This window comes from Strix aluco, chromosome 9 (assembly GCF_031877795.1).
Source record: "Strix aluco isolate bStrAlu1 chromosome 9, bStrAlu1.hap1, whole genome shotgun sequence".
Lineage (NCBI taxonomy): Eukaryota > Metazoa > Chordata > Aves > Strigiformes > Strigidae > Strix > Strix aluco.
In genome coordinates, this window is record NC_133939.1 from 20,820,068 (window position 1) to 20,833,049 (window position 12,982).

General features: G+C 39.3%; 1 protein-coding gene across 4 annotated transcripts in view; it reads right to left on the reverse strand.

The window, feature by feature from the left end:
- ABCC5 (ATP binding cassette subfamily C member 5) overlaps positions 1 to 12,982 on the reverse strand; it is a 52,630-nt gene that overhangs the window by 30,089 nt on the left and 9,559 nt on the right. For 2 of the 4 annotated variants that reach the window (XM_074834103.1, XM_074834100.1), the window contains exons 3-5: positions 5,591 to 5,751; positions 5,221 to 5,376; positions 4,365 to 4,512 (exon numbers count right to left, since the gene is read on the reverse strand). In XM_074834103.1, coding sequence (XP_074690204.1) covers positions 4,365 to 4,512; positions 5,221 to 5,376; positions 5,591 to 5,751 — 465 coding nt within the window. Of the gene's footprint in view, positions 1 to 152; positions 4,277 to 4,364; positions 4,513 to 5,220; positions 5,377 to 5,590; positions 5,752 to 12,982 lie in introns of those variants that run through there. The other 2 variants (XM_074834102.1, XM_074834104.1) reach the window with 2 other exon arrangements.

Sequence of the window (12,982 nt, forward strand, 5' to 3'; positions counted from 1 at the left end):
GCAATGCATTATCATATAGAGTTTTAAAATATAGTCACTACTTATACATCTGCGCACATTAAGAAACATTCCTTTACGTGACATTAAGACCTTTTTTATTTTATCTTTGGTTTGCTTCAAACGTGCTTATTTGATAAAAAGGAACAATGTACCTACAGTTGTAGAGGGGAAGAGTGAGAAGGACATTTGCAAAACATTCCTGGAAATAAACATCAGCAGTTTAATAGTAAAGAAAAAAACAAGCAGAAAGCACAAGGTACGCAATACCACAAATCATTGGGGACAGGGGAGAAAAAAAAAAAAAGACAAAAAATTAACCATTTGATCCCTCCCCATACCCCCTCCCCTCAAAAACATAAACACTTTACCTCAGGAATCACATTTCAAACATCACCTGCAGAAAGAGGACAGCCCCCAGAACCACGGATTCCCACCTCCAGCTCTTTGTGGTCCAAGGGCACAATATAACATCATACAACTCACAATCACCAGCAATATTAAATACTATTGACTGCGGAACAATAGGCTTTTATTTGAAATGAAGTGTCATCTTAAATGGTAACATCTCAAAAACACTGTACAACAGGTAGAGCATTGTGTAAACATACAATCTGCACATACAGGATAATTATAAAGGACTAATATCTAACAGTCTTAGCCTCTAACATAAACTAGATTTGAAACTATACACAAAATTATAAAGATACAAAAACAGAACAGTATTTGTTCATGAAGTCCAAAAGAAGTCAAACTTGCAGGTGCCAACAGAGGAGGCTTCTGAGGCTGCACAAATTCTGAAATCTGGTTTAAGAAGTATCCTACAGTAAGGCTTCACAGACAGCAAAAGATTTCCTAGAGAGCTTTTCAACAAATGATGCTTTAAGATACTGGTGCTTTTGATATGCTAGTACAGAGCAGAGAATTACCTTTGCCCACAGTAAAAAGCAACAAAAAAATCTGAGACCAAAGAAAATATTTGAGAAGCCTTTCACATCATAGTCCGTTGAAGTCCTCTTGGCTAAACCAGGTTTTGCAAATAAGAGTTCTGTAGAGTTTGAAGAGAGAGGGAAAAAACAAAACCCAACTACTTCAGCAAAGGTATTGATAGCTATAGCCCAGCACCAAATAACAGAAAAAAATGGAGATCAAATTCATCTGTTCTGAGGAAAATAATTCTGCACGTCAGAACCAAGGAAACATGCTGTAAATAATTTTGCTCTTTCTTTTTCACAGGTGTGAATTAAAGCCAGATGTCCATCAGGTTCTAGAATGGCCACTGAGAAAATTTACATACCAATCCCTGAACAAATGTGAGGAGCTCACTCACAGACCTATTGCATTCCGACTTTCTCCTTACTTGGATTTAGTTCTACATCGACTGTTTGGACCACAACTGCATACAGTTGGTTTGCAGTAACTAAGGAGATTACTGACTTCTTTTTCCAGTATTCAATCCAACATATGCAACCGAGTCACTGAGCAACTGGGGTGAAAATCCCCCTTTTTCCTCACGAGCTGTAACTCAGCATGGTCGCAGACTGCAAGCATTTTCTCGCACACCACAGCATTGCTGAAAGTCTCCAAGAGAGGATGTATAAAGATAGCAGATGTTTCCTGGGGTCTCATTCCTCCCAAAACTTTTTAGTGCAATTTTGCAGCACTATTTTATAGATTCAGCATCTCCCGTGATGAAATAGAGACCAGCTTACATTATACCCCCATTTTTTTTTTTCCAGAAGAAAGAAAAGAGGAAACAGCAGATTAAAGAATTTTGAAAAGGGAAGGGAAAAAGGTCACACAGAATTAACATTTACATCTGAACACATACTATTTGAATTCAAACTAGTTCAATGACAAGAATCCAGCATAACGTTATTTACAAAACAAGAAATTTACAGTACAAAAACTAAAACTCAAGCTAACAGAGAAAAAGGAACTCCTGTGACTATCACCGTAGTAGCTGGTACTAGCTTCTCGGCTGTCTTAAGCATTCCCATTGAATAAACATTACCTTACCTTTGCTCTTGGCGTTGGCTCTGCCCAGCAGGACTGTCTCATTCTGACGCAGAAAACAGCCATCCTGAAAATTCTAAAGAACAGCTTCTGTCACTGGTCCCACTGCAGTGCCGGCGTCCCTGCTGCAGCCAGCGTGCGACAGCACAGGGCAGGCTGCAACTGGAGCCAACTGGGAAATTGGGAAACTTACCTCCAATAGCTTACCACTCCCCCCTCCAATAACTGACCAAACTGTCAAGCTGTACTCCACTAAGATAGCAAGTTTCCCCATCTCCCAAACAGGAAGAATAGCTCTGAACAGTTGCAAACAGGTACATTGTTCAGACCTGGAGTTAAACTGATTATGTATTATGGAGTTATACTGATTAGTAATCAAAAAACTTCTTTGCTCCTCAACCCGAACTTAAAAGTTTTGGTAGCTGATCAAATGGCAGCAAATAGTCAGTGGAGATAAATAGTATCTCACCTATACTAGTACATTCTGATGGTTATTACAAGGCAATCTGACACATGCAGCTGTCTCACCAGGTTACAGGTTTGGATACTGTGTCAGATGCAGAATTTATCAAAATAAAAAAAAGGAAGACCCTTGAAGGGTCTATCTGATATCAAAAAAACCCACACAGAAAGTCTGCAACAACTTCTTTCCAGTTATAACCATCACAATGCCCATTAGCAAACCACAGCTGTTGGCTGGTATTTCAAGGTCATAGACAATTAAAATCTTTGAAGTTTAATATAGTGTTTAACTCCATTTTTATAATTTTCACCAATACATAAGGTCAGGTCAAGTGCTTTTCCCGATCTCCCTTTTTCACCTTCAGGTGACTGAAAGGGTGTAACAATACAAGAAAGCACTGTTACTTCTGAGGAGACAGCATAGGCATATCTAGGAGGCATGCCATTTTTAAAAACAGGGAGGAGGGATGGTAAAGACTTATCTTTCATGCCAAATGATGGAACCAAAAGGGAATCATTCCTTATTCAGCGAAATGAATAAGGCTGCCTGTAAATGGGCAAATGTCTATAGATAATTTTAAACTACCCAAATTGAGCATCAATTGCAGCAGTAGCCCCCAGCCTAGTCAAGTTGGTTTGTTTTTCTCTTTCCCCGCCCACTCGCTCTCATTCAGCAGTTCAGCTGAGACAAATTGAGAAAATTACACTACAGAAATTAGGGGCAACCCTGCTGCAAGTTCTTTGCTAAAGATAAAAGCAGCTACTAAAGCCCTGTAGTGAAACAATGACAGAAGCTCTTCTTGGGGAAAGCTAGTGCTGTTAAAACCTTAATCATGATTCATTGTTAATTACCAAAGTATGTTCATATATTTTGTAATACAAGCTACTAGAAATTATTACCAAGAAAACAATACCACAGAAACATTTATTGTTATTCATATTACATGAAACAAGGCAAACTTTAAAAATGTTTAGAAAGCAGAACATCATTTTGAGAAGACATTTAAAAGCAGGAAAACATTTTAAAAAGACATTTCACCTAACAGTGCACCCAAGTGTACTTACCCAAGAAATGAACCTTCAGCTTACCAGCACACTGAAACGTGTACTACTAGCAGTAATACTGCTCCTACTCCTCAAGGGAAATGTGTAGAGAATAAATTTAGTCAAAATTTCAACTGTAAATCTGCACAGCACGTGCAACAAACAGGTGACAAAAAAATGGTGTGAATGTCAAGTCCCATATGTTGTTATCTTCATTACGACCCATAGCAACAAACAGCAGCAGCTCCTAGAGGCAATACCGTACTCTAACACTTCTACATGAAACCTGTCTGACCATCCTCTGTAGGATCAGTAAAGACTATACCCACAGAATCCTTGAGACCTGCTCACATTAGTTTTTAAGTAGTGCTCTAATAAAATTGTTTTGTTCCACCTCTTGAAGACTGTGCTATTAATGCCAATAATCTATAATTAGTGTTTTATCAGACTGAATTTTATTCCAAGATATATTTACAGAATTGCGAAAAGAAAAAAAAAACAACAATTAAAAGACCTGCACATAAGAATTTTACGCAAAAAGACCACACACCAGTTAAGGAAGAACTATAAACTATACTCAAAACCAAAGAGAAAAAACAAGTGTGCATTTCCTCCAAGATACCTAAACTCCCCCCCTTCTCCAAGAACTTGCCTCAGTATTCAGCAACTGATCCACCAGCTGTAGGAAACCTATCTTGGATTATTGTATCACTTTGGAATTTTATCCCAGAATTTCTAGCTAGTCAAAACATTTAAGTGATTCTGCAATGAAACCTTAAGATTTTACAGTTGGCCATGAGATGGAGCCCTCTGGGGTTGTTAAAAAAAGGATGGATATTACTTACTGGTCCACTAAAACCCGCGAGCTGCGTGATCATCAGACACACTATGGAAATGATGAGCCTGGTGCGGCAGAAAATCCACACAACTCTCCGGAGAGAAGCATCATCAGGTCCACTTTCTTTCAGTTCTTCCTGCCACAATCTCTCCAGCCTAATAAAAACAAGAGTCTTGTGTTATAAATTTTTCACTGTGAGAGAAGGTACAACCTCGTTGTGAAAATTCCAAGCATTTCTTAGCTCAAGGCAACAAAAATTAATAGATATCAAGAGGAATAAATACATTGTACATTCTGTGAGGTAAAGAGAATATCTACATCTTGAAACATCTATGTGGTATTACTTCTACAAAAGAGAGGAATGAAAAACCCAATGCCTTTTGCTTTGCCTGGAGTCTCTCTGGCAATCTTAACGTACTGACTTGTCACAATCTTTCCTTGCTGATCTGACAGAAGAGTCATGGAGTCAAAATCTGAGAAAAATTCTCATTAGCCATAAAAGGCTAACCTGATCGTGAGATCTGACCCATATTCAAATCACCGTGCTACTGTCAGGTTTTTTTGGCCTTGAGAAAGAACTTTGTTTTAATAAAAAAATTCTTTAAAGACATGCAAAAGTAGAAAAACAATTGCAAAATGCTCCTGGAGACAGAATCCTCAAAGTTCACTGAAATCAGCAAGAGTACAGAAACAGGGCAGCAGAAGGAAGTGGTCTACGAAGGATAAAACTAAATGCCACTATTCTGAAAAAGGCAGAACAAAATATCAGTGCTGCTTTTCTAGGGCAATACTATACCATGGCCTGTGAACTAACATATGAAAAAAAGGAAGCAAGAAAATAATAAGGAACAAGATGTCTCTACCTTCTACAATTGACATCTGAAGACTCATGCCTTGATAAAGACCATACATCATCCATAAACAATTCCCCTTTCTTGTACGCTTTGTGGGCCAAAGGAGTGAGCCAGGAGAAGGTCATGCAGGAGAAAAGCCCAGCATTATCAACGGGGTGCTGGTGTCTGAAAGAAAAACCATCACAAACAAATGAAAAAGGAAACAGAATTGTAAATCCCTGAGAAAAACAAAGCCTCCTCTCACTGCAAGTACCAAATGGCCAATGCCAGTCATACTTGCTAAACAAATTCTGATGTTTTCACTACAGCTGCAGTCCTGCCTTGTGACTGGTTTGAAAAGTAAATGCTGTATCAGTTCTTCTGTAGCCTAAAGACTTACTTGGAAGTAGTCCGTATGGGTTTCAGCACGTTCAGGCCATGGTGGTATTTGCCCTTGTGATGCTCTTCATCCAGCATTCTCATCTGGGAATGCACGGAGGTGTCCAGCGGCAGGCCCTCTGCCCGAGCAGCTGCTTCCAAGGCATCCTGGCATTCAATCTGCTTTTACAAGAAAGACAGCAGAGTCAGACTTCAAAACTATATTTAAAGTCCATGACTCGCGATTCCAGTAATATTGCACTTCTTTCTTCTGTAAATTATTGCACAACAGCAATCACTACCATTTAAATGTCTTAAGAGAACAGGCTTCAACTTAGCAGCAAAGACACAGAAGACACAGAGTCTAGATCTGCATTAGACTGCTGGATTTGTAAAACATAAATTAACACCAGTATTATGCCTGTGCATGCAAAGGATAAATGGATAGACCAGACTAATCTTGCATCCTGCCACAGGAATTACAATAGAGAAAAATTACAAAATCAAGTACCTATGACATCAGTTCAGGAAATCAATTACTGGCTTATGCTGTGAAATTAAGACATACATTCTTGATGAATTTACACCCTCTTAGTGTAATTTAGCTATTCTTATCCACAGCAAATTCAAATTATTTTCAGAATACTACTTAAGTCACTTCAAAAATACCTTGGATTAGATCAAAAACAAATATGCATTATGTAGAATTGTACTTTCTTTTATCACGTTTCCTGCTTTTTCTCTTTTTCCCTAAACTAAAGGGAACAAAGATAACAATTTTCTCTGCTCTCAGCCACACTTCTGAACAGCTCAGCAACTTTATTAACAACCACTTAAAAGGCAAGCCTTATCTCAGCCGAGTTTTCCACAGCCCTAGTGAAAGGCAGACCTAAATGCTAATATAAGAGGAGAAAGGAAACTGCAATGATATAGAGTAGTCAAAATGTTGCAGAGTTCAAACAAACCTTTTGATCAGAAGCTAGATGTGGCAAAACTATCTGAACAGATTAGCTTGCTATCTACAGTCGCGGGGGGCTCACTACTGGTTCTGCTAACTTAATGGACCATTTATTGCAGTGCCATGTTTCCTTTTTGTATTCTAGTTTTTTTGAAATGGAGATACTTTGTGGAAAAAACTCAGTTCCAAGGTAAAAATCTTTCTGGCTGTCTCAGAGATACTATGTTTACCGTTATTAATTGCCTTACCAGCGCAAAGTTATTTTATTTCTTTAAAAACAGCAACTCTAAGTGCCTTGTAGCCTCCTAAAAACACAGTATCTGCAAAACACTAAATGCATATCAATAGCAGGCATTTGGTTCCTAACTTCGGATCATGTAATTTTTGTCAGAAAAGCCACCATTTATCAGAGACTTAGTCTGTACTACGTTAACGTGTAAGCATGTGGCACATCATGAAGGACAAGAACAGGAAACTGCTAATAGCATAAATCTGTCCTTTATTTATTTAACCAAAGTAACTTAAATAGCGCCTAAGCATGTTGTTAACAATCCACGATCCTGATATCAGAACACTTATTCACTAAACCTAAAGCTATGACTACAAAAGAAGATAGCAAAGTAATAAGAAAACAAAAGAACATTACAACATTATGACACATGGAGCAACTCAAAAATATGCAACACTTGAAATCTGAATTGGAAGACTTCTCACTCAATTTATATTAAATTACTGACTCACCAAGGGCTTACTAAACCTACCCAAATCAGCATTAAAAAGGGACCTGCCACAGATGTCTCAAAGTACTCAGTAGTGGGGAAAAGTTCTGCTTTTCTGGTTACAGCAGAGGAATTCATAGCTAGTTTGTTATGTTAACCTTTGCAAGAGCCCCAGGCAGATCTGCCCAAACACCCTATTGCTGATAACATCCTTGTTTGTAAGTGATGCCACAGGCTATCTACAGAATCGTTGTTTTCCTGAGCACAGAAAAAGTGTCTACAAGTTTAAAAAAAAAAGTCTTCTATTTATCAGCATAAAAGTTTTTACCACTTACAAACAAGAATAGCCTTTTAATAAGAAAGTAGAACTGCAAGATACTATATTTTTAGGGAGTCCAAAGATAATGTTCTTAAAGGCTCACTGTGAGAAATAATTAAACTCTCTAGAGCTGCTCAACAGAATTCTCTCGACAAAGGTAGAAAAGATGCATTGATAAAAGACTAGAGCACTGTCTTTGAAAGGCCTTTAAAATGTCTTGCTATATAGACAAGTATAAGCACAAACCCCTAGCCAAGAACATCGCTCATCTCCATCTTGACAAGGTTGTCAAAATCCCACATGTATGACTATCAAGAAATAAACAAATCATGCTACTGTACAATTAAGATTCTAAGAAAGACAGACCATACAGTTCTGTGTCAGATTAGAAAGTCTTCAAAGCACAGAGTTTTTCAGAAAGAAATGAGACTCCTAAGCAGCTCTACAATGCATTTCTAGAGCAAAGGACTGAAGTAGAAAAACTAGCAACCCAGCAACCCCAACACTGTTAATTTAGGTTTCTGAATCCCTGCTATTTTTTCACATGTTCATCAACTGGCAATATCCTGATTGCCTGCATGCACGTACAGTTTTCTTGGAAACTAAAACCTTGGAGAAGTCATTAGCAATGTGATATAACAGGCTCCAGGACTGCTTTTGAAAGAAATGTCTCATAAATCATGGCTGCACTATCAAACAGAAATCAGACAGCACTTTTTCTAATTCAGCAACTTATTAATATACCCACACAAGCAATAAACCAGGTGATACAACACAGTGTTGACAACTCTAAAGAAATGCTCACAGAAACAAAACAAGCCTAAATGAGATATCACTAACCAGAGGGGGAATCATTGAGACATTTCTTGAAAAACAGCAGCTCACTACTCACCATCATCAAAAAGGCTAAAAGACACAAAGAATAAAGCAGGAAACATTACCATACCACTTTAAAAAGCCAGGGTTTGCCTCCTTTTGGATCACCAGAGCCAGTCCCCTGCCACTTGAGTTCAAAAAGAGTATTATACTTAAAATTACTTCCTTCAAGAAACAAGAACAGTTGGGATTGAAACAGCTTCCACACAAGCATAAATTTAAGACTTTTCAGATGGATAGAAGAGAGGAATGAAGATAAGGTACAGGTGTTTAAGAGGTCCATAAAGTCATGAATAACAGAGAACTAGGGAATGATCACCAACTGTTCTTACAACAAAAGAACTGGGGACACTCAGTGAAATTAATGTTTTTCACACAAAGGATACTTAAATTTAGAATTCTCTGTCACAGGATGCTGTAAAGTTGAAACGCATAGATGGACTAAAAATGGGTGAATTAGGATAAGCATAGGATGGCTTATTAAATAAATGACAGAGGACAACAGCAATCATTTACCCAGCATCTTATTAATAGCTGGCAGATTCCAAAAACGTTTCTAAAGCCATGGGCAGCTCCTAACAGAGGGTAATGGTTCTGTGCTCCACATTTCATGAAGCTGTGGCACACCTGGGTACAGGCTGATTTGATTCAACAGATGACTGGGAAAATTAACAGATGAAGAAAACAGTTAACATTTTTAATCCTGAGGACAATCCCCAAGAGTATGAGGAGTAATGACAAAGTATCACTACACACATGATCTTGTTTTGTTCTTTTACCTCCACAGCCAGCTCACAGGCACAGAAAGAGAAGCATGGCTGGTGCTGCTACCACAGAGCACACCTGCCCCCTCTGACTTTCTGCAACTCGAGAGAGCAACAAAACCCTATCAGCACCTGTTATCATGATTTCCCTGTCCAACAAATTGGTCACAGCAACAGTAAGTACATAAGGTAATATAAGAACCAGAAAGACAACATGGTTGGCTCAAGACATGTTATGACAGAAAGTCTGGGTGAGGTGAGAAAAATAAGTTGTTTAAGGGCAAGGAAAAAGATTTGCTCATTAAATTAGAGACAACAGCACCACATTCACAATCCACATACCAAGGTCACGTGAGAACGCCATGAAAATACAGAAACTTTAGGAGCCGAGCTACAAAGCTGTTAAACATAATGTCAGAGGTAAGCAAGACAGAAGTTCTGTAAGAAACAAGAGGGGCATCAGGAACATTACGCAGAAAGGCAAGAAAACTCAAATATGTGAAATAGAAGGACACATCTGAAAACCTGCTAAGCAGCCAACATGGGCATTTATCTCTGAGGACAGGGAGCAGGTGAAAAGAAAGGAGGCAGCCGTGTTGTATATGGGAAGGAAAAAAAAAGTGGGATCCTAGCCTTTCATACAGGCAATCTCATATTTACCAGAGAAGGTAGCAATTTATTGGTTTGACAACTGTAACATCAGATAATAGCAAAACCAGACAGGCTTCGAGGCCAAGCAAAACAGATTTCTCCATGCCTTACTCATCTTGTAGAGAAAGAATTTGATGTGTATGCAGTCAACATATGACCCAAACCCCACCCACCAAACAACTATTGTCTCCTCTTCCATAAGGCAGAACATCTTTCAGGGCTCAGATCACAGCAGGGAAGAAGCTGCATCTCTTCTGGTCCTACTGCTACCTGACAGGAAACTAGAGCAGGCACATAAAGGCTTCTTTTATTATTCCTTGCGGCTGATGCAGAATACAAAAGCTACTGTGGTGGATTTACTATTACATGAAGTTAAAGTTGTTTTATTTAAGTAGTAAAGAACTCTGAGTTGGCAATGCTACAGAACAGAAACTTCCACCTCTTGCAATTAGAAGGCAGAGTTCAGCAGGCCTTCTCACTCCTTTGTTCAAGTTCCCAGTAAGGAGATGCAAATGGGAAACTAACAGACCAGCACAATGGAGCTCAGGACCGTGCAGGTGGAAAATTATATGATCTCCAGTTCTGCTCAGTGCTTAAAGTATTCTCCATATTACAACTCTTGGATGAACATAAATTTAAAATACTTAAGAGACTTCATTAAAGGCCCAGTGTTTCAAACAAAGATTAGTTAGTAGTTTGTATGGGCTGGGGAAGAATAGGATCAACTGTTTCAGTTAGCTTAAGGATAACTAAACCAAAATAAAAGAGTCTAGGAAGTGATACTCTGAAGTTGTAATTACATTGTTCTTCCCAGAAATTCCTGAGTCTTTCCAGCATAACCCCATTTGAAAGTAGTTAGGGGTTTTACACACTGCTTTTGCAGGTGGCACAGGCAAGCCCTAAAGCACTCTTGTCCAGACTTCTGAAAGTCACCAAACCCAGGAGCATCTAAAAATTAAGTCTGTTTGCAGGTCCAAAAATTTTCCAATCTGCTGTTGCTTGGTGAAGCAGCAAGTGCTCTATGAACTTTATATTCCACTAAGGCAATTTTCCCCTTCTCCTTTCACTGGATTTGATGCGGTACACAATCTAAAAAAGTATTAACAGGGGGATTTGCAGCATTAGACTCCCAGCCTACTCTGTAGCTAGAACGCTTTATAATACCCTGCCTGATTAGAACATGAGCCTATCTGAGACTAGTTTGGTTTGTCATCCACCCATACCAGCTGTCTCCCTGAAGGAGAGGCAGCAAGGAGCAGGCACTGGACTAGATCACAGACAATGGGTGTGGGGAAGGAGGCATTGATCTTTTAGACACCTGCACACATTGATTGCAGAGTACAGACAGCACAGCTGAATTCACACAGCACCAAGATAAGACCACCAGATAGCTTTAGATGCCTAGAAATTATGGTTACAGCTTCCAGGACTGCTGCAATGAACCAAGTCTGGAAGTTAGAGCCTCCATTTTCATCCACCTCCTGACAAGTGGAGTATGAATGAAAGCTCATGTCTCTGCTGCCTTCCCAGCTTCTGCTACAGGGAAGAACAGCTCTTTACAGCACCAACCATATATCCAAATGCAGGAATAAGTGCAGCTGTGTCATATTTCTCTTAAGTGAAAAGAGAATTAGGTGTTCAGAAGTGTGCTCTGACTTGTGGCAAGAGTTCAGAGATTCAACAGCTTGAAGTCCAGTCATTTACACTAACACACTGCTACATGTGACTATATTATACAAGACCTCTGCAGTTGCCCTTCTGGGCTAGGATTAGCAGAAGTTGAAATAGAATTTGAGTCATGGTTTCAAAGCTAGCCTGAGTTTATACATCCTCAGATTAGAGCAGAAGTCTCCCAATACTGCTTGACAGTGATATCATAGCTCTGTAACCAAACAAGAATAGAGTATGTATGTTTGTGATGAGCCTGAATATTTTAGTCACATATTTTACTCCATGCAATTAGAGTCCTTGCTGAGGACAGGTATATCAGTTTCTTCCAGGAACATTGCTTATTTGACCTTGCCCTTGAATTCTGAAAAGCATTATTAGCATTGAGGTGAGATGTTCTAAACTCTTCCCTGGCAAATCCACTTATTCCTGCAATGCAAGAAATGCAGAGTTTGTCATGTAGGGCTCATTTTCAGATTTTGCAACAGTAGCTGCTGTGTACCCATCTGATTAGCAGCTGTGCACCTGCTTAGGCTTCTGGTATTCATGAATCCATGTCTTTTGTTTTGCATTAAAACTAGTATTCATGCTCTTGTAACCAAAGGATACAGGATTCATTCAGAGTTGTACACTGATCATCCAGAACTGGAGCGACACAGTTCACGCGCACTAACAGTACAGTAACAGCAGACTCCTCTGGAATTGGAAATAATGATCAGTCTTAACTATAAGTTGCCCTACAGAATTACCATGTGCTCTGACCACAAAGCTGGGAAACTAACTCCCCACTAAGCATCATCAAACTAGCACAGCACAGGTTGAGGATTTGGCTCCTGACGTGCTCAGGTAAGCTCTACTACCCTGAACAACGTGCAGACAGCCTGCCATATGCTGGAGGTGTTCTTCCAGTAATATCTTTTACTCAGGCTATGCCTAAGCTAGGTTACAATAGAAGCTAAAGAGGTCAGTTCAGTACAACACCAGAAGTATCCAGGGAGCCTTTAAACTCAAACTTCTGTGGAGTGGAACCACCAGTGAATGACAGCAGAAGTCCTGACAGCACAGCATTTAACCAAGCCTACTACAACAGCCTTTTATTCAATTCACCTTCCTGTACCAACACATGCTTTCAAACGCAAGGGGTACCATGGCAAATGAACTAGCAAACTCAAAGTAAACACCTCAGGGCTCCAAACATGTTGACTTTGAAATACTGTAACCTTAGTCCTCAAAAAGGACTGAAATACAGATTTTGTTTGTGGAACAGCCTGTTCACAGTATGCAGTTCAGACCACGACTGACTATTCCTTAGCACTGGGATATGAATGTTCAGAAGCTAATAACCAACTCAGTGTCTGAAGGTATCAGAAGTCCCTGCATATAAGTGAGTTTTGACTCATTTCAAGTTAAGTTCTCCAGTAGTTTGGGACAGATCCATTAGATCCTTCTGACAACTCTT